We start from the raw sequence: 23,948 nt of genomic DNA, 5'->3' as shown, positions 1-23,948 counted from the left end.
AGAAGAATCTGAAGCTGATGCAGTTGTACAGGAGCTTTAAGTTTTGGCTCATGCATTTCCACGAAGGAAAGTGTGACAGCTTGGAGGTAAAATCTGTATTCAAAATTGGACCAAATAATATACAAGCATCTGACCGAACATTAGGAAGAAACAGAAAATAGCAATTCAAATATCTCGAAGTTCAATTTTAAAGGGAAAGGAAAAAAAGTACAGTAATCAAGACCTAATGCTTTCTCATGTATAATTAGTCAAAATCTATTCTTCCAAAGCAGAATCAGGTCCTTTTAAGCATTCCCTCATGATTGTTGCAAGCTTTGCACTGGCATCGAGGCATATCTGCATTCCCTGCTTATTGGAAACCATTTTGGTATTGTGAGCCCACATCCAACTTTCTCAGATCATATGATAAACTTGCCACCATCAAATAAACTTCCGGTGGGACTTTAGCATATACCAAGCATGCAACTTTGACAAGCATATCAACCTAATTGACTTCGAATTAAAGTGTTACATCAACTACAAATACAATCTTGGAATCATAACCCACAGCACAACTCAAAGATGACTTTCATGCATTGCATTCTCCCCCTCTGAATGGTAAGATAATAGAACAGCATATAATAGAACAAGGAATAAATCAGCTGATTGCATACCTCATTAATTTTTGGGGTTGACCATTCCCCCGTTATAGTTAGCTGAGTGACTTCATAGCGAGAAGGCATGCAAGCAAGCATTAAGCTTCCATCTTGGTAACTTTCTTCCTCCAAAACAGGATCAATGACTAGGTTCTTTCCGAGACAAGACTAGGCACCACAAACAGAAATCACATGTTAAAAAACAAAGAAAAAAAATCAACAAAAGAATCAAACCTGCATAAAAGTGACTGATATGGGAAGGCATTATTATAACAGCACGCAAATTCCACCGTAGATCTAAGGAAATATATGCTATTGTACTTATATAAATTTGATTTATTTATTTTCTAAGAACTTCTATAAATGCATTAGCAGCTTATATCACAAAATGTATAAGTAACTGCCCACATGCTATAGATATTTGAGTAGCTCAATATTTCCCTTACAGGTAAGGAGTGTAAGAGAGTGAGTTCAGACCATGTGGTACTAAAGAGAAGAAAGATCTTACAAGAAAGCATGACATTATTCCTAGTACAGTATTAATGTATATGGTTTCTCCAAAAGGTATAGTTTATAAGTTAAGGGAGGCAACTTACTAGTAAACTTGATATGAAGTTGCCATGCCAAAGGAACAGAACAAATATAATATGATGATCAGAAATCACAATTTTCATTCTTTCATGTGCAATGTGCTAAGTTTCAATTCTCTATAGGTGCATTCCTTCCAGGTTATGCATGAACAAACATCATGTTTGCAAACTAAATAACAAGCCAAATCTTTGTTCCATGCTTAATGTCAAGAGAAAGTCAAAAAGACTGGGCTAGATGAATACCACAGAGACTGAGGCGACAAGGTCATACACCATTATCCCTGCATCTGCTAGGGCAAGACTAGCACATGATATTACTACAGGAAGATCACCTGCAACCGAAAGGAAATAGTTCATTAGCAAGCAAAATAGAAATATTACTGCCTTGCACTCAACTTGAATCATTTTAGGTTGTTTATGACACAACTAACAACAGAATCAATGACTGATATGCACTGCTAATGCTAACATTAAATTGTTGACATATCTCCGTTCTATTCTTAAAAGACTTCTCTCTTCAGTAGAATTGCTTATGAACATTATACGTCTTTTTCTATCTGATTACATTATTGCACTCCAAGTAACAAAAGGAAGCTGTGGAACTCTTGAAGTGCCACTGACATTTCCACATATACGACACAATTGTCCAACTGAAAAACCAAGACGATTTTCTAAGGACGCCAAAGTTGAGTCTAAGGAATACCAAGAAAGTATCAGTACATATCATAATTTAGGGGACAAATGCAGCACCTCTGTATACAAGTATCTAGCCAGTGGCAGCGATCTTGTATATTGGAGAAAATCAAAGCCAAAGGTTTCACAAAAGCGGTTAAGGAATAATCTGGAAGCACCAATACATGAACAAAAACATTCATATGTACATAGCAGGAGAATATTCTTATATGAACCAATCTAAATTCTTTTCTCTGGGCTTTACATTCTTTTCTTCATGATTGTCTTTTCTTGGTAACCAAAACTTGCAATAGTTGAAATAAAACAGGTTTAAGTTCTACAAACGGAATTGAAAACTTACTGCCCCCAGATTCCAATACCAATGCAAAAACATCCACAGTAGTCTTGGGGAAAGTTTCCAATATTATTGCACCCTCCAAAGCTTTATGAAGCATTGAAGAAAACTCTTTGTGGTCTGACCCCTAAGAGAAATGAGTCTCAACATGGTCATAATAATTTCACTGACCAACAACACTAAGAAAAGAAGATGGGAAAATGCATTTACACTCATATACCTGTCCACGAGCTGGAGTGGCAAAAGTTGTATAGCTGACATTGCAATTCAACCGCCCTATATCACTGTACATCATTGCCTTTTTACTCTCTCTTGGACCAAATCTAAACATATTAAGAAAAGTAAGATTGAAAACACGTTTCACATATCTATTTGCATCTTGGATCAATGCTAAACAATAATAAGTAAAAAATAAATGGAAAGAAACTGTCTGAAAAATCAAATATGTCTATATGTTTATGGATCATGAAGTCGGTGAAAGTTTGAATTTCTGAGAGATATACTCACACAGAAACAATGACCTTGGTATTTCCAAATTCTGCATATGCAGAGCCTGCAGCAGCGTTTACAGCACCAGTCTTGAAAACTGTAAGTTACCACAAGCTTGAGTTTCTTTATGCACGTAATAATGCAAGATTTCAGCACACTTTTCAGTAAAAAATTTATGAACAATAACAAAATTTGTACAAGACCCGGTCAGTTTTATAAGAGTATCACTTGCTGAACATCCACCATCTTATTAGTTTTAGATAGAAACTCTAATTAGAAGGAACAAGGCAACATGAACAAGGTCCATGACCACAATTTTTGGCTATTTCAAACATCAACAGCTTATAAATAGGCATTGGAAGTCTATCAAGGAAGGTTGATCACCATCATCAACCGAAAATGCGTGCTATTTCTCTCTCTCTAGCCCACATTATCAACCAAAACTTCAGATTCACAAGAGCTTCAAGCATACATTTCTTCCGGGGTTAGTAAAACACGTCTCCCCCATATACCACCAATCATCTAAACACATACAAAAACTTCGACATTCAACAGCAAATATAGCCTAGTAATAAGAAAGCTTTAAACTAAAACTGCAAGCTCAGTTCTTTGCGTCCAAAACAGTTTCAATTTCACAATTGGTGAGCTGAAACCAATTCAATAAGTCCCACATTCAACATGGAGAAGAGTTATAAGTAGCATCAAATCAAAACAAAACGAAAAGCAAGAGAATTGAAGACTGAGAGAATAAAAGGAAGGAACTTTGGGTGGTGAAACAGAGAAGGGCTTACATGCAGGTCTGCATTGGTGGAATTCACGGCCATCGGTTCGGACCCAGTCGACGTCGTCGTTTCGGAAGATGAGTGACTTGGTTTTCCGGGTCGTGGGGGACGGCGAGTACGTACTCGGAGCTCCTCCAGGTTGTCCGGCCATTCGGGCTCGCTTTGGAATTTGAGAGAGGCGAAGGTGGTAGAGAGAGGTTTAGACTAAACAGAGGCAAAGACAGGAAGCTCTCTGTATTTTGCACAATACTTTGGTCTTTTCCTTCGGGTTTTTCTTTTTCTTTTCTTTCTTTCTTTTTTCCGCAACGGGTCCAAACTTTTATACACCGAATAAAATGGTACCTAATTTTTAAGGGCACGTTTACTTACTTAGAATGAGAGATAATGATTACGGGGTAAAACTATTCCTACGTTTACTAACACATAAAGGAATCGGAATGATTCCGAGTAAAAATATTTATTCGTTAGTGAATCGGAATGAGTGTATGTCTCATCTCCTTATAAGGAATCGATTCCTGAATATTCAGGAATTTGATTACAAATGAGGGAGATGAGTTTATGAATCAACTCATCCGGAATCAATACCGATTCATTTCTTCTCCCATTCTAATTGTCTCCGATTCATGATTATTTTCATTCAAAGTAAGTAAACGTGCCATAAAAGTAATCAAAGAGGTACATAAACTATTTAAAAACAGATCAACGTCATACCTCCGTCTAATCTCGGTTATGTATCTTTTTACTTCTTTCACTTTCTCATTTTCCTTCTCATCCATCGTTCCTTCTTCCTCTTGAATATTTGCATATTCAATTTCAACCCAAGATTCTTCCTCCTTAGGAGATTAACCATAGAATGAAAATCCATTCATTGTAAGATTCTAGATCTAAGGAAGGAGTATGAAGCAGTAAAAGAATGCCAATTGATTATGAAGAAACAACCAAGTGGCCGAATGAAACAACAAGTTTGAATCACGAACCACCATTCCACTCAATTTCAATTCCAACTCCAAACACACACAGAAACCCAGTTAATTATTAAGTAATAGTTCTTAAAATAGCAAATAACAGACTCGTCAACTCATTTAATCCCTTCTTGTATTTTCTGTCTCTGAACAATTAGGTTGCGGTGGGTCTTCATCGAACCTCAAATTTACAAGTGATTTCAGTGCTGGGTTTTGGAATCTAATATATTGCAACGAGGAATAGTTCCAGTAAACCAAATAATGGGACCAATTGCAAATAATTCTTGGCTGGGTGGGTGGGTTTTATTACTACTCGTCATCAAATGGATTGCATCTTTGATCTTCTCTACATGGGTTGCATCCATTTCATTGTGCAGCATGTGCTGCGCCCCTAATGTAAACTACAAGAGCCTGCAAACTTCCCAAATTTCTTGATTGGTACCTAAATTTTGAATGAAGCATAAAAATACGATCGATTTGTCGACATCTAAACCAACTCCTCCTCCTCCTCAAATTGGGTGTTTTTGAGATGAAAATCTGAGGGTGGTTTTCTAGAGAAAACACTAATTAGATGGTTATGCCATGCCACATTCGATTCACTAATTTCTCGGAATTTCAATTGTATAATTTGAGGTCCGGCCCACCTTAATTTTTAGCAAATTACTACTAACTACACTTTTAGTCCATTTTTCACTATTAGCAGGTTTTTTTTAATTCCCCTTGCAGTACTGTTTCCGATCCATGCGCAAGGCCCAAACCTTGTGCGGCCTTATTTCCTGACGAAAATGTCCCTAAATATATTAATATAGGAAGATAAGTGATAAAGAGAGAGATAGAGATGGAGAGTGAGAACAGATCTAGATCAAAATCAAGATGATGAATTTGAAATTCTTGTTCAAACTAGGGGGGGGAAGAAATCTAGATCGATATCCAAATTCTTATTGAGATCGAGATGTATTAAGGCAATAAATATGAAATTCACATTCAAAAAACAAAGTTTGATTTGTAAATCTAACAATTTGAGGTGTGTTTTTAGGTATCTTGAATTTCTTAATTGTATTTCTATTGAAATTTACAATTGATTGTTCTATACTTGAATTTTGTTCTTATTTTTGATTTTGTTCATGGAGTTGTCATCAAGTTCTAGCTGATATGTATAATCTGATTGTTGTGTTTTTTCTAGCAAATACATTTGATTTTGCTCAATCGATCGTTGAAAAAATTGTTGCTCTAGTTTTTGGTGATTGAATTTTCACAATTGTGTTTTCATGAAGTAGTTGGTTAATTCATGTCTCCTTCTTGGTGGGGTTTTTAATTTGTATTGGGTGGCCAAGGTAGTTGTTTTGTTTCCTATTACCTAATTTGTTACCATTACATCCACTACTAAAAAAAATTGCAATTGCTTCGCCTTTTTATTTCGGCAATAGTTGCCGTCGCAATTGACACCCTATTGCTACGGAAAATGTTCGTCGCGATTAAACCTTATCATTTGCGACGAAAAATTAATAATAATTTTCTGGGTTATTATAATTTGTCTTTTGTCCTTTTCAATTTTCTTTCCTACGAACGGCAAGACTTTGACCTCAACTAGAGAGTAAGATTTTGTTATACCTTGTTCATAAATCACTTCAATTAAAGATTTTTTTTCAAATCATTACAAATTTTAAATTTAAATTTTTTTAGAGATGAGCTAATTTAATTTATTCTATCTTGAAGATCATAAACAATGATTTCCGAAACCGAATGAGAGCTCTGTGGATGAATGACAGTATGATTACATACATTGGAGAAGATATATTTGGTTGTATTGATAATGAAACCACCATGTATAGATTTCAAAATAATTAAGAGTAATCTTCGCAAACAATTATAATTGGTTTGGAGATATCTATTATGTTTAAGTATTGTAATAATTTATGAATTTTCTTTTATCAAAAGAATAATATATAAACTAGTATATTTAATTTTTTTTCTTTAACAATCAATATATGTGATTTTATGTTATTTGATGAAATTATATTTTTGTTTAATATAATCGTTATGATTTCAAATTCATATTTCTGGCTATGCCATTGATAGAATCGAGTAGTGTTTATTGAAGAAAATACTCAACTTCAACATTCTCAACATATAGAACACAGACCCATTAAGGATCCAATCAATTGAAGAAAAATTATATTGAGTTACTAACATTTATCCCCATGAATGTAATTGATTAAATGAATATTTTGATTCACATGAAGATGCGACCTATGAAGATGCTTGAATTTGTCAAAAAGAAATACACCTCAATAATTTTACATTAGAAACACCTTAATTGTATTGGGTTTGCGTGGGTTTGCAATCAATTGATAGTTTTGCATTAGAAATCAAAAGTCATGGAGGTTAATAAAAAAAGGAGAATTGGTGTTGGAAGCATCACCTAACTTATATTATGTGCAATTGTGTGTGATGTTACGTACTTCCAACATTAGTAAAGGAAAAAAGTAGAGTATCATACGCAAAGAATTGGGGGAACTCAATCTAACTAAATTATCGTGAAAATAAACCTAAAAAACACATGCAAGTCATTGTGACAAAATTTAGTTTACCACCTTGTGCTTTATACCCAATATCATGGTAGTCCATCACCCTTAAATTTCATTAGTAATACCCCTGTATTTTCAATTTCAATCAACCGTCTTCAATAGTCCTGGAGTCACCCAAAATTGCCGTTAATTGATGACATGGCAGTGTCCAGCTGGTCGCCGCTCTGCAGCCAGCTTGACGTACGTTTCAAAGAACTGGGGCGCTCTCTCTCCTTCGTCGCCGCTCTGCAACCACTGCCGCGATTCCCCTTGTCTACTACCATTGACCTCTCGGTTGTCCGACGACTTAATCCCAGCCACCACGTCGTCCGGTGGGACCTAGAAGTGCATTCACTAACTTTTAATTCAAGCTTCGTTTTTCTCGATTGAACAATTTAATTCATACTTTTGCCTATCGAATTTATTCAGTACCTAGAAATCAAGAAGAGAGAAATCTGTTCTCCTCATCTTGGCTGCTATAGAAAAGCAGAAGATTGCAAGGAGCTTTATGATCCAAGGCTTTGGTTGCTGAAAATGTCCCAAGCATTAGTTAGATCTCATCAGATGACTTAAACCCCGGAAACTATTGTGTAATTGGCATTTTGGGAAGAACCCAATTAGTACCAAGTGCAATTTTCGTTATCATCAAAAGCAAGAAAAAAGTGCTCCCAAGTTTTAATCTTTACCAGCTTTCCTTGGCAGGACAAGAACCGATCAAAATAATTGACAGCAAGGTAGGATAAGAAGTTATCAGAGTTGCAGCAAAAACATAATTTCTGGGTCACTAAATTAGCAAATAGGATCAAATTTAAGAATTCATGTATCTGTTCTTTCAAGAATTGTACCTATGACGTTGAATACATGGCTTCCCTTCGATCAGATATGTTAAAGTCTCCAGCTTGAAGGGTTTGAAAGTAATTCTCAGATGGCATGTGATCATATTTAATGGAGAACAGAGAAGTGAACGAGTCAGAGAGGATATCATGGCAAATTGTTGGTGGGTTTTCATGGTCGAAATCCATGGATTTTAGTCACCCAAGTTTTCAAGACATGTCTGGGAATAAAGAGCAAAGCAGTGAGATAAGAATTTGGTGGTTCATTTTTCTTTCATTTTAATTCTATCATGCATGATCGACTTTGGAAATTGGGAGCAATGCAATGTAACCCGTGGGTAGAAATATTGAACACCATCTTGTGATCATTTGCTAAATGAGGCCATTGTACGAATTTTGAGGTGGAGGATTACTCGTATGCTCAGCAAAAGGATTCCCAAAAGTGGTTAATGGACTTGGTGGATTTTGGTAAGGAGCGAGGACTTGGTTGACTTGTATGTTTAATTTAGTCATTCCTCTGAAATGTCAAATTTAGCCTTTCATTTGGGCCTCCTTGACTAGCTCGACACTATCACATCATTAGTTGACGGCAATTTGGATGGCTCTAAAAAAATTGGACACTGTTGATCGCAATTGAGAGTGTAAAGGTGTGGATGATGAAATTTAAAGGTGAAGAACTAACATGATGTTTGGTGTAAAGTACATAGTGGTAAACAGAATTCAATCATACAAATTAATGGTCTAGGGGCTTTTGGAAGCCAACACCATCAAAATGATGATATTAACATTGATAGTAGTTGGTCGAATTTGTGTCGATTAATTTAAAACTAGATTAAAGTAAAGTGCTAAAAAGTAAACTAAACTAAACTACACTAACCTAACAAACAGAGAGTTTTGATGAAATGATATAAAAGGGTGCCAAGGCATCTCACTTAGTCTCATTCGTGCCAAACTTTGTGACAAAATGCAAATTGGACAAATTTTGATGAAATCCCCCTTGTGTGGCACCCCATGGGAGGGGTCCCACAGTGCCGCGACCCCGAGTCAATGAGAAACCAACATGTTACGAATGACATCCCGATAACTCATTAACCCGAAACTGCAAGGCCTTTTGGGTTTAGGTTGTTGGTTCACAAAACATTTTCTTTGAGCAAATTAATCATTCTAGCAACCGAACAACAAATTTTCAAAGCGGAATTTAAAATGGGCTATAAGCTTTGGGCTTACAATCGGAGCCCAACTTGGAAAACAATTTACTATGTATATACAAGTATGAGAGACACGTCCCAGGGTTACGAGTCTCTCGAATTTTTAAATAAGCGAGTAGGAAATAAATAAATAAATAATTTATAAATAAGCGGCTTCAAAGTCCTATAAACGACTAAACCTTAATTTGATGAAATCAAAGAGAAATACGTCAAGCCAGACCATGTGCATTCTTGCATGCTCCTCGACCACATGCTCGAAACCTGCACACTATTGTAGGGGTGAGGTTTCGTCCTCGCTTGCCCAATAAGGGCCGACCCTACCATGCTAGGTTTGAAAATAATAATAATAAAAAATATTTACTACATAATCTTGTGCATGATTTATGAAAGCTTCAAAAAGGTGGCAACAACAAACATTTATCATCTTTTATAAATCATATGCAGTATGCTAAATCAACCTGAGCTTAGAGATACTCACCTGCAGGGTTTCCAACTCACCTGTGATTGAAACCCTGGTTTCCTGTACCCGGTAAACCAGGTGAACTGTCGATCATAGCCAAATCCATCAATATCACTCATTCACTTTTCTTACCAGCTATGGGCAGCGAGAGTGTCCATTTACTGGCCCAATACCATATGACGTCACTGTCGATTCCCTACATACACTATTAAGGTGACACGGGCTCGACACAACATATGATCACATCGCCCCTCCGAAGGTTTACGGTTTCAACTAGGCCTCATCAAAAAGCCCGTGGATCAAGTGGGCCGATGGAGGCCCGCCGGCCCGCAGGGCTTTTGGCTCGGCCCGGCCCGTCAAAAAACCCGCTAAAGCCCGCCTTGGTGGGTCGATGGAGGCCCGCAAAAAAGCCCGCAAAAACCCGGCCCGGCCCATAGGCGCGGCCCTCCAAAAGCCCTCTAGGCCCTGCCCGTAAAAGCCCGCAAAATATTATATATATATATATATATATATGTGTGTGTGTGTGTGTGTTTATATATATATATATATATATATATTTATATATATATATGTGTGTGTGTGTGTGTTATATATAGATATATCTATATGTGTGTGTGTGTTTATATATATATATGTGTGTGTGTGTATAGAGAGAGAGAGAGATATAGATATATATATATATATATCAATATATCATATATGTGTGTGTATGTGTTTATATATATATATAGAGATATATATATATATATATATATGTGTGTGTGTGTGTGTGTGTGTGTTTATATATATATATATATTAATATATATGTGTGTGTGTATATATATAGAGAGAGAGAGAGAGAGATATATATATATATATATATATATGTGTGTGTGTGTGTGTGTGTGTGTGTGTAGAAATTCTTATACTATTATACTTCTATATAAAATATGTGCATATATATATTCTACATATCGGTTGACCAATCCGATCAGATTCGAAAATATGGTGAAATTGGCTAAATTTTTTACCACACTCATAATTTATTGTAATAAACTCATCCAACGGTCTGTTTTTCCATTTTCTTTGAATTGATAGGGGTTTCTCTTTGGAGTGTATGATATATAAATATAGGTTTATAAGAGTAACTACGTTTGACCTAGTTGATCGAATTCGAAATGAGAACCAAATTGGCTGGATTTTCTACAACCACCATAAAACATTACAATCTCTCCATCGAGCGGTTGGTTTCTCTGAATTCATTTTCTACTTCATGGTTGCTTTAGAATGAACCTAAACAATTTAAATGCAATGTATAAGTCATATAACTATAGGAATAAAATTGGTATAGACCAATGTGTTTGTAATTAAAATTAATTTTTTTTTATCTTATGTCCACGCACATCCATTGATGGAATATATACAAACGTGATGTGAAAAAATAAGCACGTTTCGCAGTTGTCACGGCATCGGTCAACCAATAAAACATATAAATGACTACGGTTGACCAATCCGATCGGTGAAATTGGCTAAATTTTTTACCACACTCATAATTTATTGTAATAAACTCATCCAACGGTCGGTTTTTCCATTTTCTTTGAATTGATAGGGGTTGCTCTTTGGAGTGTATGATATATAAATATAGATTTATATGAGTAACTACGTTTGATCTAGTTGATCGAATTCGAAACGATAACCAAATTGGCTGGATTTTCTACAATCACCATAAAACATTACAATCTCTCCATCGAGCGGTTGGTTTCTCCGAATTCATTTTCTACTTCATGGTTGCTTTAGAATGAACCTAAACAATTTAAATGCAATGTATAAGTCATACAACTTTAGGAATAAAATTGGTACAAACCAATGTGTTTGTAATTAAAATTAATTTTTTTTATCTTATGTCCACGCACATCCATTGATGGAATATATACAAAAGTGATGTGAAAAAATAACCACGTTTCGCGGTTGTCACCGCATCGGTCAACCAATAAAACATATAAGTGTCTATGGTTGACCAATCCGATAGGATTCGAAAATATGGTGAAATTGGCTAAATTTTTTACCACACTCATAATTTATTGTAACAAACTCATCCAACGATCGGTTTTTCCATTTTCTTTGAATTGATAGGGGTTGCTCTTTGGAGTGTATGATATATAAATATAGGTTTATAAGAGTAATTACGTTTGACCTAGTTGATCGAATTCGAAACGTGAACCAAATTGGCTGGATTTTCTACAACCACCATAAAACATTACAATCTCTCCATCAAGCGGTTGGTTTCTCCGAATTCATTTTCCACTTCATGGTTGCTTTAGAATGAACCTAAACAATTTAAATGCAATGTATAAGTCATATAACTCTAGGAATAAAATTGGTATAGTCTAATGTGTTTGTAATTAAAATTAATTTTTTTTATCTTATGTCCATGCACATCCATCGATGGAATATATACAAACGTGATGTGAAAAAATAAGCACGTTTCGCGGTTGTCACGGCATCGGTCAACCAATAAAACATATAAGTGACTACGGTTGACCAATCCGATCGGATTCAAAAATATGGTGAAATTGGCTAAATTTTTTACCACATTCATAATTGATTGTAATAAACTCATCCAATGGTCGGTTTCTCATTTCCTTTGAATTGCTATATGTAGCTCTTTGGAGTGTATGATGTATAAATATAGATTTATAAAAATTAGTGTCTTTAAAAATTTATTTATCAACAAATTAGTATCTATATATAAATATAGATTTTTTTGGGTACAATATAGTTATATAGATTGTTATCTTTGGTTGTATTTGATCATTATCCATTGCATTTCCAAAGCTTGATTAAAAAAAAATATATACTTGTGTCTTTAAATATTTATTTATAAATAAAGCCCGCAAGGCCCGGCCCAAAAAAGCCCGCAAGGCCAAGCCCGGCCCGGCCTGAAAAGCCCGCTTTATATGGACGGGCTTGGATCCTTTGATTTTTAATAAAGCCCGGCCCGGCCCGGCCCAAGCCCGCTATGAATGGGTCGGGCCGGGCCCGGCCCGGCCCGTTGACGACCCCTAGTTTCAACACCATAGGAAGCATTGCTCCTATCACTCTCAGGTCATAACAATCATATCATATCTCATCATAACAAGTAGTGTCTTTCGACAATTAACAATTAATGCAATAAAAATCATTGAGGCATTAACTATGGCATCCATAAATATTTTTGCAAGCATCATTATATATATAAGCATATACACACACAAGAAAACCACAAACAAGATTGGGATGGCTTACCCTACCTGGAATTGGAGTGCTCGTCCACATTTGGGTTCACTTTCGACTTTCGATCCTTTGTCCAAATTCGAGTACACACGCTCGAGTCCTTTTAAATCAAACCAATGAGTAACTTGATATTGTTATAACTCGATCTAACCAAATCATTCATTTTATTTCCTTGAAGTCCATTGAATTATCCTTTAATCGAAACAATTATCTAGAAGAATTTGCTTTTAGTAGATAAAACCTATTATCCATTCCAAAATAATCCAAGTGATATGGCATTTGAACTATTGGGGATATGGTGATCATACTTAGCACTTTGACCGTCATTTCTTTACCCTTTTCACTTAAAAAAACAAATGACAATTTCCATTCCCGAACACTCCATTAAATAAATTTCTCTCAATTTTCGGGACATAGAGAATTTAACAAACCTATGATCTGAATTTAAATTTTAAGTAAACTCGTTAGACCTTTCTATTTTCTTGGTACACCTTAGCTTCCTTAATTTCCCTTTTAAACGTCAAAGTACTTACTAAACAAATTTCTTATTAAGTTCGTTCCAATAATTATTAATCAATATAACTTCATTTCGGATACCAATTTCTTATGAACTTGAGTAGTTTACACTTTCTTTAACAATAACCAACTCACTTCTTTTCTTACAGCTGTAGTATCCAGAATGATAGTTATAGACATTGTCATTGCTTACAGTCTTGAACAAATTACTCTTATTCATCACCAATCCAACATTAATCTCTTTCATAAATCAAATTAACCAAGGACAGTTTCGTATCTAACCCATTCCATTCAACACATATCAATATCACCTTCAACTCAATATTTCGATTAACTACAGCATTATAAGATCACCAGACCCAAGCAGTTACCATTCTTCATTTCTAGACTAGTAGTCGATTTAACATGGTCGCACTTCACCACCATCAACCATTCGAACCCTTAGCAGACATTATAAGATTAACAATAAACCTATCACCAATTTTGTATCCAAAACAGAAACTGCAAAATGTCCATACCATATCTAATATCAATCAAAGCTATCCCAATAGCTCATCTTCTCCGAAACTCCAAATCACAGAAATCCAAAAAACCTCATTTCCAAATTAAGTGATAGTGAGTTAGGGTTTTCTGTCCAAATCAAACTAGAGGTCTCAAGTATGAAGAGAGGTGACAAAATTACCTAGTAGAGAAGTTCTGGAAGTTCGGTGGTGGCGCTAGGTCGGCTCATGCCCCAACCTAGTGCCGCAGCGTGTGTAGATCGTGCGGTAGCTCTGGTTAGAGTCAGAGGTCAAGAGTCAGGGGGTTTGGGAGGTCGTGAAGCAATGATTGTATCCATGCCTGTATTGTATTCCAATTCTGACCGAAAATTGGAGATAAGCAGTGGCGGTACTCCAACATAAAGCACGTTCGGTGGTCTTCCGGCGTCAGACGGTGCAAAGGCTTCTGGTTTTGGGTGAGTGGTCTAGTTTGAATCGATTGGTGATGGCAGTGAGTGCAAAAAGCGATCAAAAGTATCCTTTCTGGCTAGGATGGCGGCGAAAGCTGTGGTGGTCGCATGCAGTGGCTGGAAGCAGTGCATGTCGTCAAGTTGGGTTGGGTTTTGGTCGGAAATTGGTCCTGGTTCGACTGGTGGTGGCAGTGTCTCAATGTGGTAGCCGAAATTTGTAATTTCCTATGATGGCAAAGAGAGTGAGAGAGAGAAAGAAGAGAGCACAGCCGGGAGAAAGGAAGAAAGGATTTAGGGTGTTAGGATTTCTCCTAACCTATTTTATTCTATCTCATGTGAAATGACAATCTCGCCCTTGTGACAAATTACGTAATACTCCCAGTTAATCTCTTTCTGATTTTCGGGCTCGTTTCTTTACTCGTTTTTCATCAATGACTTCTTTAGTAATTTCTGGACTTCGCCTAGAGTCCAAACTCGATTTCGTTAAAACTCGATTTCTGGACTTCACTACAACTCAATTCGCCTTCTTTTCAAATTTGCTTCGATGATCTTTTGCTTCAATAAACTTTAGTAACCTTCTAAGCCCAAATGAAAGAAATTCGGCTCAAACTTAAATTATAAGGCTCAAATTGTGATCTTGAGACAAAAATAATCTCCAAAGTCAATTCTTTCACTTAATTCACCTTGCAAAAAACCTTATTGGTGAAAATTTACCTTTGAAAATTAAATAAAATTTTCGGGGCCTCACACCTTGGCTCTAACAAGTAGATGCCGTGAAACATTATACTTTTACATGTGTTCTAAACTAGCCTTGGTTATAGGAAATACCCATTCCACATGCTCATTATATTTATCCATCGATTGGTTATCGGTTAAAGGTAAAATCTACGTAAATGCGAACTTAGGTTCCTTGGTTATCGGTTTATCAAAGTTCACACATACAGGCATCAAGATTAATTTGTAAGGAAATCAAGCAATTCCCTTGGTTACCATATAATCACCATTTATATATACTAAGTCCATGACTCCTAGCAACCGTTTCATGAGATATCAACATTCATATACATGGATCATGACTTCTAATGCTATAAATGAAGAGAAAATTAAACTAGCAACATAGAAATTCAAAAGTATGCTCAAAACTACATCAAATCATATCACATTTTTCACACACAAGTTTGGCTAGGGCTTAGACTTTATTCTACTCACAACCCATAGTTACATACATCAAAGCCATAAACATAATAAACATCAAGCCAAAGAGAGGAAGAGTGGAGAAATTGGTTGGCTACCAAACTGAAACCTCAAGACCTCTATGTAGCTCCCTTTGATGCAAAGATAGTGAGAGATGTTTCAAAGTATAAAAATTTTGGTTCTTACAAACCCAAATTGCCATATGAATCAACAAAACTCTTAGAAACTTGAAGAAAAAAGGCTTGAAATACTGAAACTAAGGTGTGATTGATCAAAGATGTAAAGGGTCTTCGGTTCTTGATAAAAATCCAAGACACTTTACACTTTTCTCTACACAAAACCTCTAAAACTATGAACTAAAAGATGAAGAGCTTGAAAGAAAATGGAGTAGAAAAGTGGTAGAAATAAAAATGGAGATAGAAGGAAGGAAAATTATTCTTGGAAAGGAGGAAAAGGGAGGTATTCGTAGGCCAAGGCAATTTGAATGAAGGGCGGAGATGAAAAGAAATGAAGGGTTAGATGTAATGAACAAAGGTGTAGGCATAAAAGGTGGATCTAGTCTTTAATTTCACATAAAAATGACTTAAAAGGCCAAAGATAATTTTGGTGGAGGAGATAAATTAAGGGTAGAAGGGTCATTGCGCAAGAGAACAAGGCAATAAATGGTAGACAAATGTACAAGATGTAAGAGGGTGATCACTTGTCATCTTACAAGTTTGGAATTTCAAAACAACCTACATCACATCTTCCCACCTAAAGTCTCTAAGCCTAATCAATAGCCTTTCCTTGCCCGCCACACATGTTCTTGGTCGGCCAACTTGGTCGGAATCCTGCATTGACCCCCTTTTTGTCCTTTTGCGCACTTTAGTAGAATTTTCTCCTTTAATTCAATATCCAACAAAACTTCGGAATTGGCCTTTGCTTTCTTCATACCAAATGTTCCTCCATGAATGTAGATCATCTTGGTAAAATTTTAGGGCTTAGTTCACCTTTTTTTTGGCCAGAAATGCTGGCAGAATTTGTATAGGTCCGGTTTTCTAGTTGTCGTCTTCTATTGTTGAAACTTTCACTGATTTTTGAAAGCCTTCCATTCCAAACTAGCTCTTATGATGTTAATAAGAAATGATTCTCAGGATGCCTAGAATATCTCTATAAAATTTTAGCTCCTTTGGAGTTCATTGCTTCAGGTTGCTACTCCTCCTTTCTTACCTATCTCGGTTTCTCCTAGCCAGAGTAGTAAAAAGTGCTAATGTTGACTTTTAGTGCATTTTCAGGCTTCTCCATCATTTTCTAGCATGATAAGGAAAATACAATAAATGTATACAACTAAACACAAATGTTAAGCAAAAGCACAATATAAGGGGAATGATTTGTAGGTAATTGTGGACCTAACAATATATTGGCAAAAGAAAACGAAGAAGGAATATTTAGAAAGAAAAATTAATGATTAAAATTATTGTGAGTAAATTCACCTCAAGTTTCTATATATTATAAAGATTCAATATATCATATATGAACTATATAAGGTTATCTTAGTAATTTAAGGGAGGTATAATGAGCGAATTTGTTATTTAAAAAAGAAAAAAGAGGTGTAAAGAACATGAGAGGTCTAGAGAGAAAATTTGGAGATCCCAAAAGAAACTCTCTTGCTAAAAATGCTCTAACAAAGATAAAATGAGGTCTTTTATTGATGAGAAATTAAGGTCAAAAATGGAGGTAGTAGTAAATATATGCCGCCAATATTAATTGCCTCATTTCACATTATTAATTGCCTCACTAATGTTAATTGTGTTCAACAGATCTGTGTCTCTTCTTTTAGGCCTTGTTTGGTTCACGGAAGGGAAATAAGTTCCCTTATCTTTCCCATGGGGATGAGAAATTAAAATTCCTGTTAGGTTCCCTTTCTAGTGTTTGGTACGGGGAAAATATTCTAGAAAGACTTTTTTTTTTTTGAGGAAAGACGTCAATATTTATTAGCTAACAATAATTAGAGCATACAATGTGACGCAACAAAGCGCCTGATCATTAACTTGACTAAAAATAGCTAGTCTAGCAAGCCTATATGCAGCAGAATTGGACTCCCTATATTCAAGAAAGACTATTTGATTTCTCTTCTAGTGTTTGGTTAGTTTAGGAAATGAAAAAAAAAAAATATCAATGTTTTAATAATACCTTTTTTTTTTTTTTTTTTTAATTTATCAACATGGGTCAAATTGGCAATATATAACACATTTGAGTAGGGATAGTGTAGTCCTAAATTTTCGTAATAAATGCTGGGAAAAAGGGAAAATCAATCCCATGGGTTCTGAAAGCAACCATGTTCCCCTCTGTCAGAAAAATAGTTCCCAAGTTTGTGCCTACCAAACAAAGGAAATGAACGATTTTCCTTTCCTAATTCCTCAAATTTTTGAACCAAACATGGCCTTAGACTTTTTTTCACCGTGGTAGGTGAGTGTGGTACGTTAGGCTTATAAAAAGCACTCTTCGCTATTCTTCGATTCATACCAATTCTATTATAACATAAACTTCAAATCAAATCTCCCCTTATCTTTTTATTTTTATTATTTTTTATTATAGAGTCCAGATCTTTATCTCTCTGGAAAAACACCTATTAAGCTAAGATGTCTGATGATCAGAGATCCTCACTTTCTGGCAACGGCCAAACTGTGTGTGTTACTGGGGCCGGAGGCTACATCGCTTCTTGGATTGTCAAGCTCCTTCTGGAGAGAGGCTATCATGTGAGAGGAACTTCGAGAAACCTAGGTAATTAGCGACTTTACATTAGAGGTGGCAAATGCGCCGACCCTGCATGACTCATTTATTATTAGGCTCGGTTTGTGCCTGCCCATTTATTCAAATGTTAAGTCCGACTCAACCCATAACCTGAGCATATATTGTGTCAAATTTTGCCCGTGTTTGGTCAATAAATGAGCCGTGCTCCGGCTGTCTCGAAATTAAGAATAATTTTAAATTTCAATTTGAGTACTGTTTTTAGTGATTTATAATTGAAATTTATTTATCTAATTACTAAGGAAAACAAAATAAACAAAACTCTAAAATGTTTTTCCTAATGCTTTTTTTACATTCCACTGTAAGAAATTAAGAAAAAACTAAGAAGTTTATTGCTTTTAATTTTTATAGAATGGAATTTTAGTAAATTTTCTTCTTCATTTTATAGTTGTATTATAGTGAGATTAATCTTATTTCATAAACACACCTATATTTTTTAAGAAAAATATTTATGTCAAAATAAGTATAAAAATATTTTATTTTAATATTTTGACATATCAACGGAATAACATGGGTGAAATTGTATAATTTATAATGGATCGACTCACAATAAGTTGTGCTTGGGTCATGACAAGTCCATAACAGGCTTAGGCCGATCCACCCCGTGGACTAATATACCTCAGCCCAATCCGGCTCACAAAATTGGGTATGGCTTCGCATCATGAAAGGTGTCTAGTAATTTTTTCATTCTGTCAACCCAATCTTGATGTAATTGCTCTCGGATATTCATAATCAAATTCTCCGTTTCTGATTCTGAACGAATGTGTGCATACTAATTATATACATAAACAGTTATCAACTTTCTTTCATAAACCGCATACATTGAACTCTCATTTTTATGTCATTTTGGTTTTTGCTCATAGATGACCCAAAGAATGCTCATTTGAGAGAGCTGGAAGGAGCCAGAGAGAGGCTGAGCTTGAGAAAAGTCGATCTTCTCAATTTAGAGAGCCTTAAAGATGCCATTGCCGGCTGCGATGGCATTTTCCACACAGCATCCCCTATAACTAATGATCCGGTGACTATCTGGCCTTTGTTTCCCTTGCATTATAACCATCTAAACGAGCATTAATTCTAAAAATGATGTCAAAAACCAAAAAAATATTAAAAAAAAATCCTTCTTCACCGTTAGTCTTGGTTGTATTTTATCATGAGACTTTGGAAAACACCCTAAACCGTAAACCAACCATGCTAAAACATTACACAAATTTGTCTTTCCCTCTATCGTAATAGGTCTAACAATTTATGTGGTAAAATGTATTTAATATAACACTACTGTTTTCAAGATTTTCTATTATTCTCTACCAAAGAAAAAAATAGATTTTCTGTTATTAATTTCTAATCTGTTTTCTTCTTGAGCATTAATAGTTTGACTTTTCAGTTTTATCAGCACAATAAAGCCATGAAATCTACAAGTGATTATTAGTGCTTAATCTTTGTGATTAGAGAATCTTAAAATAATAATATTTGTATATACAGGAAGAAATGGTGTCGCCAGCTGTGAATGGAACAAAGAATGTGATCGTTGCCGCTTCTGAAGCTAAGGTTAAACGCGTGGTCTTCACATCTTCAATCGGTGCCGTCTACATGAACCCCACCAGAGGTCCCGATGTGGTTGTCGATGAGTCCTGTTGGAGCGACCTGGAGTTTTGCAAGAACACCAAGGTTCTTTATTTTTTATGTTTATTTTATTTACTATTTTTTAGGGGGAAAAAAATACAAACAGTACTCCAACTAAGGCCCGTTCTAAATTTCTATACCCAAGTTTTTGAAACTATCACAATGGTACCCAAAATTGTCAGCCCGACCCAACATTCGTACCTGCCGTCCATGACGGCGTTAAACTATTATACCAGGTGACATATTTTGAGGGGTAATTCCGTCCCAACGTTTTTTTTTTCACTTAATTAATAACCACTCTGGTTACTTTCTCCTTTCCCACTCTTGCGGCATAACTGCGATGATCATCTCGAACAATTGATCTTCAGAAATGCAAGACTCATTGGAATCAAACCCAGACTTCAAACTCAGGCAGCGAGTCCACTCCACGGGTGACCCCCGTCGAATCAAGACAGTGGAGGTACTTGGGACACGTTGAAGGCTATTCGGCCACATGGGTCGGAGTCGATTAGGACAACAGAGATGGCAAGCATGATGGGTCGATCAATGGGGTCAAGTATTTCTAGGAAAGCTTTAAAAGATTTGGCTTTTTTGTTCGAGCCCACAATAAGCTCTGGAATTTCATTGCTGCAAGCTCTTGAGCTTGTGTAAAATGTTCAACTTGTTGGTAAAGACTGGAGACAAAATTCAAGACAAGCCAAGTTGCTTCGAAGAGAGAGAGGTGGTGTTGTGAAGTTGGTGCTGCTGTGCCAAATTTGAAGATCATGATGAGATTCCTCTACCCAAGAAAGCTATGGCTTCAGAGCCACCAATTTTTGAAGAAGAAGATCATGATTGGATTAAGCCTCCCAATGAAAGGTAGTTACTTAGACTCTTTATGATGGATTCTCTGTACTTTGAGAAACGACACAATTGAGAGGTTGGAGGAGGTGGATGCAATATAATAGAACAAGAATGCAAACGGAGAAACGACAATTGAGGTCGCAATCGGCACCTCCTGGTGTTCGGAATTAAGGTCACAATCGGCACCTCCCAAGCCTTACAACCCTGATCTGATGGTGTTTCTGCTTGGTGGCTTGGGTGGTGGCGTCTTGTCTCCGGTTGTGGCTTGGGTGGTTATGGCTCAAAGAGCCTTGGAATTTGTTTTCTGTATGGGTTTCTTTTTGTTGTTTGGGTTTGGCTTTTGGCCATTCTTTTTCTGTGTTTAGATTAAGGTTTGTTTGCTTCTGCATTTCCTACCCAGTTGCTGGGTTTTGCTGCCAAAACCCGATATTAAGCCCAGAAGAAAAAAGCACCCAACTGCTTTCTTCTTTTCCGATCACTACGCTGCTATCTCTGGTCTCCTCCGGTCAAAATTTTTACACCATTTTCTTCCTCTCTTAAAGAGAAACACACTCATATAACTTTCTTTATCTAACACCCACGGTATACAACAAATCGAAGAGAGAGAATCAGAGACCAGAGAGGCGACAAGAGGAGGGAGATGATCTGCGACTTTGCTTTGGTGAAGGAGACAAATAAGAAATGACCCAAATATCCCTCTAAAATTAGCACGTGGCATGATAGTTAACACCGTCATGGACGGCAGGTACGAATGTTGGGTCGGGCTGACAATTTTGGATACCATTGTGATAGTTTCAAAAACTTGGGTATAGAAATTTAGAACGGACCTTAGTTGGAGCACTGTTTGTATTTTTTTCCCTTTTTTAGGCAAGCGACATAAAAGCTAACTCCTCGTCCTTAGCTAAAATCTTATTAATATGAAATAAAGTACAAAAGGGAGGGAGGATTAGGTTAAATCCACTCCCTAAAACACTCAGCAACAAAGAAAATGTCGAACTAACTATACATCCAAAGAACATTTCACAGTAGCAAATTGAAGAAATAAGAACACCAAGGTAACATAACATTACTTTTGATCTTGATGGTAATTAAGAAGGATGATTTGTAAGCACTCACAAGAACTATCATGCATGTTTGAGGTTGCGGAATTTTAAATTGTTAGATCTACTTTATGATTATGTTCAGCTATAAATTTTTTTTTATTAGATTTAGTTGTAAAAAACTTTTTAACATACATTACATGTCAGAGAAATTTGCATGTATTGAACGGAAAAGTTTCAAAAAACCCTAAACACTTAACTTGATTCCTGTACAACTGAATTTTCAGAACTGGTACTGCTATGGGAAAACTGTGGCAGAGCTAGCAGCTTGGGATGAAGCCAAAGAGAGAGGGGTGGACTTGGTTGTGGTGAACCCAGTTTATGTGCTTGGACCACTGCTCCAACCCACCATCAACATTAGCACTGTCCACATCCTCCAGTACTTGACTGGCTCGGCCAAGACTTATGCCAATGCAATTCAGGCCTATGTGCATGTTAAGGATGTGGCGTTAGCACACATACTAGTGTATGAAACTCCCTCTGCCTCCGGTCGTTATCTTTGCGGCGAGAGCGTCCTTCACCGTGGAGATGTGGTTGAAATCCTTGCCAAGTACTTCCCTGAATACCCAATACCCACCAAGTAAGTAGTGATGCTCATCATTATGACACGGTACTTTTGTTTATCTAGTCAAACACATAGCCTTGATATTTTAAGGTAGACCTAACGAAAGATTTTGTCAATTGTTGTGAAACACAGAGCAAACCGTAAATTGATAGATTTTACACATTCGACCAAAAAAAAAGAAGATAGATTTTACATAATAAATTTTCTTGGATAAACAATATAGAAAAGATCATAGGTTATTATTTTTTTTATCGATCAAGTTGGTTTCATTATGTGAGTGACATTCGACCAGAAGGCTTAGGAAATGCCTAATGTTGCAGATGCAAATTTGAAGGAGTTTAGTTTTTTATGCATATATGACGACTACTTTGTGCATGCATGCCCTGGTTTTTTTATAATGAGTTTTTGACTAATAAGTGATTTTGGTATAACTTCCTTATTTTTAAATATTTTAATATATAATATATGTATTTTGAGTAGGGTTGTCAATGGGTCGTGTTGTATTTGTCGTGTCATATGAGACAAACCCACACGCAACCCATTTAATATTCATGTCAAAAATATAACTCAAACCCAACTTATTTGTTAAACAGGTTACCCTTTTCCAACCCGACCCTTTTAATAAATAGGTCGTTCGTTTTGGACAAAATGATCAATTTAAGGAGTAAATTGCGACCTATGTACTAAAAAAATGTATAAATTGATTAAATTCACTAAAAAAATTCACAAACGAGGAATATAAATAATTATATATAATTCATGAAAAATTAAATCTAATAATGATGAAGGAAAATATTTCAAGTTCTCCAATCGTAGAATCAAATATTCCCAACGTCCAAAATTTCAAGAAAAAATATAGCATAACTCATTTAATAAACGGTTTATACGGGTTCACTTCATGTTAGAGGGCTGACCCGCGGCTGACCTGCTTTTTAATTGTGCGGGCCGGTTCAACTCGTTTATTTCGTGCGAGTTTTGAGTCATGTTATCAGTCGTGTCGGGATTGACAACCCTAATTTTGAGATTATATATCTACATGCTAGTGGATTCCAATTAATAAGTGTGTCATATTCTACTTTTGCAGGGTTAAAGAAGATGGGAAACCTAGAGCAAAACCATACAAGTTCTCAAACCAGAAGCTTAAAGACTTGGGTTTGCAGTTCACCCCAGTGAAGCAGAGCCTATATGACACTGTCAAGAGCTTGCAGGACAAGGGGCACCTTAAATTTCCTACAAAACAAAAACACTCCGCCAAATTATGAATATTAGGAAAGGATAAAGAAAGTGGCTAAGTGTTTTGACGTCTGTATCAAAGCCCTTTTGATTGATGTTTTTTTTTTTTTTTTTTTCTCCTGTAACAATTATCCTCGAGTATTTATTTTCTATCTCTTGCACACCATATCAACATACCAAAGCTCGTGCCTGGGTTCATGGCTTTTATATATGTACTATCCTAACTTAAGACAATAAGACTAGTTATTGGGTGGCATTAAAACTAGTGCTCTTTCGTTTTGTTGACTCGTCTATTGTTGAAACTATATATTTTGATTTACTTGGATTCAGAT

At 36.0% G+C, this 23,948-nt stretch overlaps 2 protein-coding genes across 2 annotated transcripts; one reads left to right on the top strand and one right to left on the bottom strand.

The window, feature by feature from the left end:
• Positions 1–73: 73 nt before the first annotated feature.
• Positions 74–3,800, bottom strand: LOC112194695 (exosome complex component RRP41-like). Its single transcript, XM_024334916.2, has 7 exons — positions 3,533–3,800; positions 2,760–2,838; positions 2,473–2,575; positions 2,259–2,379; positions 1,469–1,557; positions 654–803; positions 74–345 (listed from the first exon to the last, which is right to left on the bottom strand). Exons 1-7 carry the CDS (start codon positions 3,672–3,674, stop codon positions 256–258), a joined length of 774 nt encoding a protein of 257 aa, XP_024190684.1. The 5' UTR covers positions 3,675–3,800; the 3' UTR covers positions 74–255.
• Positions 3,801–18,004: 14,204 nt separating this feature from the next.
• Positions 18,005–23,668, top strand: LOC112182362 (cinnamoyl-CoA reductase 1). Its single transcript, XM_024320846.2, has 5 exons — positions 18,005–18,228; positions 19,119–19,273; positions 19,735–19,920; positions 22,046–22,398; positions 23,468–23,668. Exons 1-5 carry the CDS (start codon positions 18,087–18,089, stop codon positions 23,643–23,645), a joined length of 1,014 nt encoding a protein of 337 aa, XP_024176614.2. The 5' UTR covers positions 18,005–18,086; the 3' UTR covers positions 23,646–23,668.
• Positions 23,669–23,948: the final 280 nt, after the last annotated feature.

The sequence above is a fragment of the Rosa chinensis genome, chromosome 1 (genome assembly GCF_002994745.2).
Source record: "Rosa chinensis cultivar Old Blush chromosome 1, RchiOBHm-V2, whole genome shotgun sequence".
Lineage (NCBI taxonomy): Eukaryota > Viridiplantae > Streptophyta > Magnoliopsida > Rosales > Rosaceae > Rosa > Rosa chinensis.
Note: the sequence above shows the minus strand (reverse complement) of the source record. Positions and strands in the feature narration are given on the sequence as shown.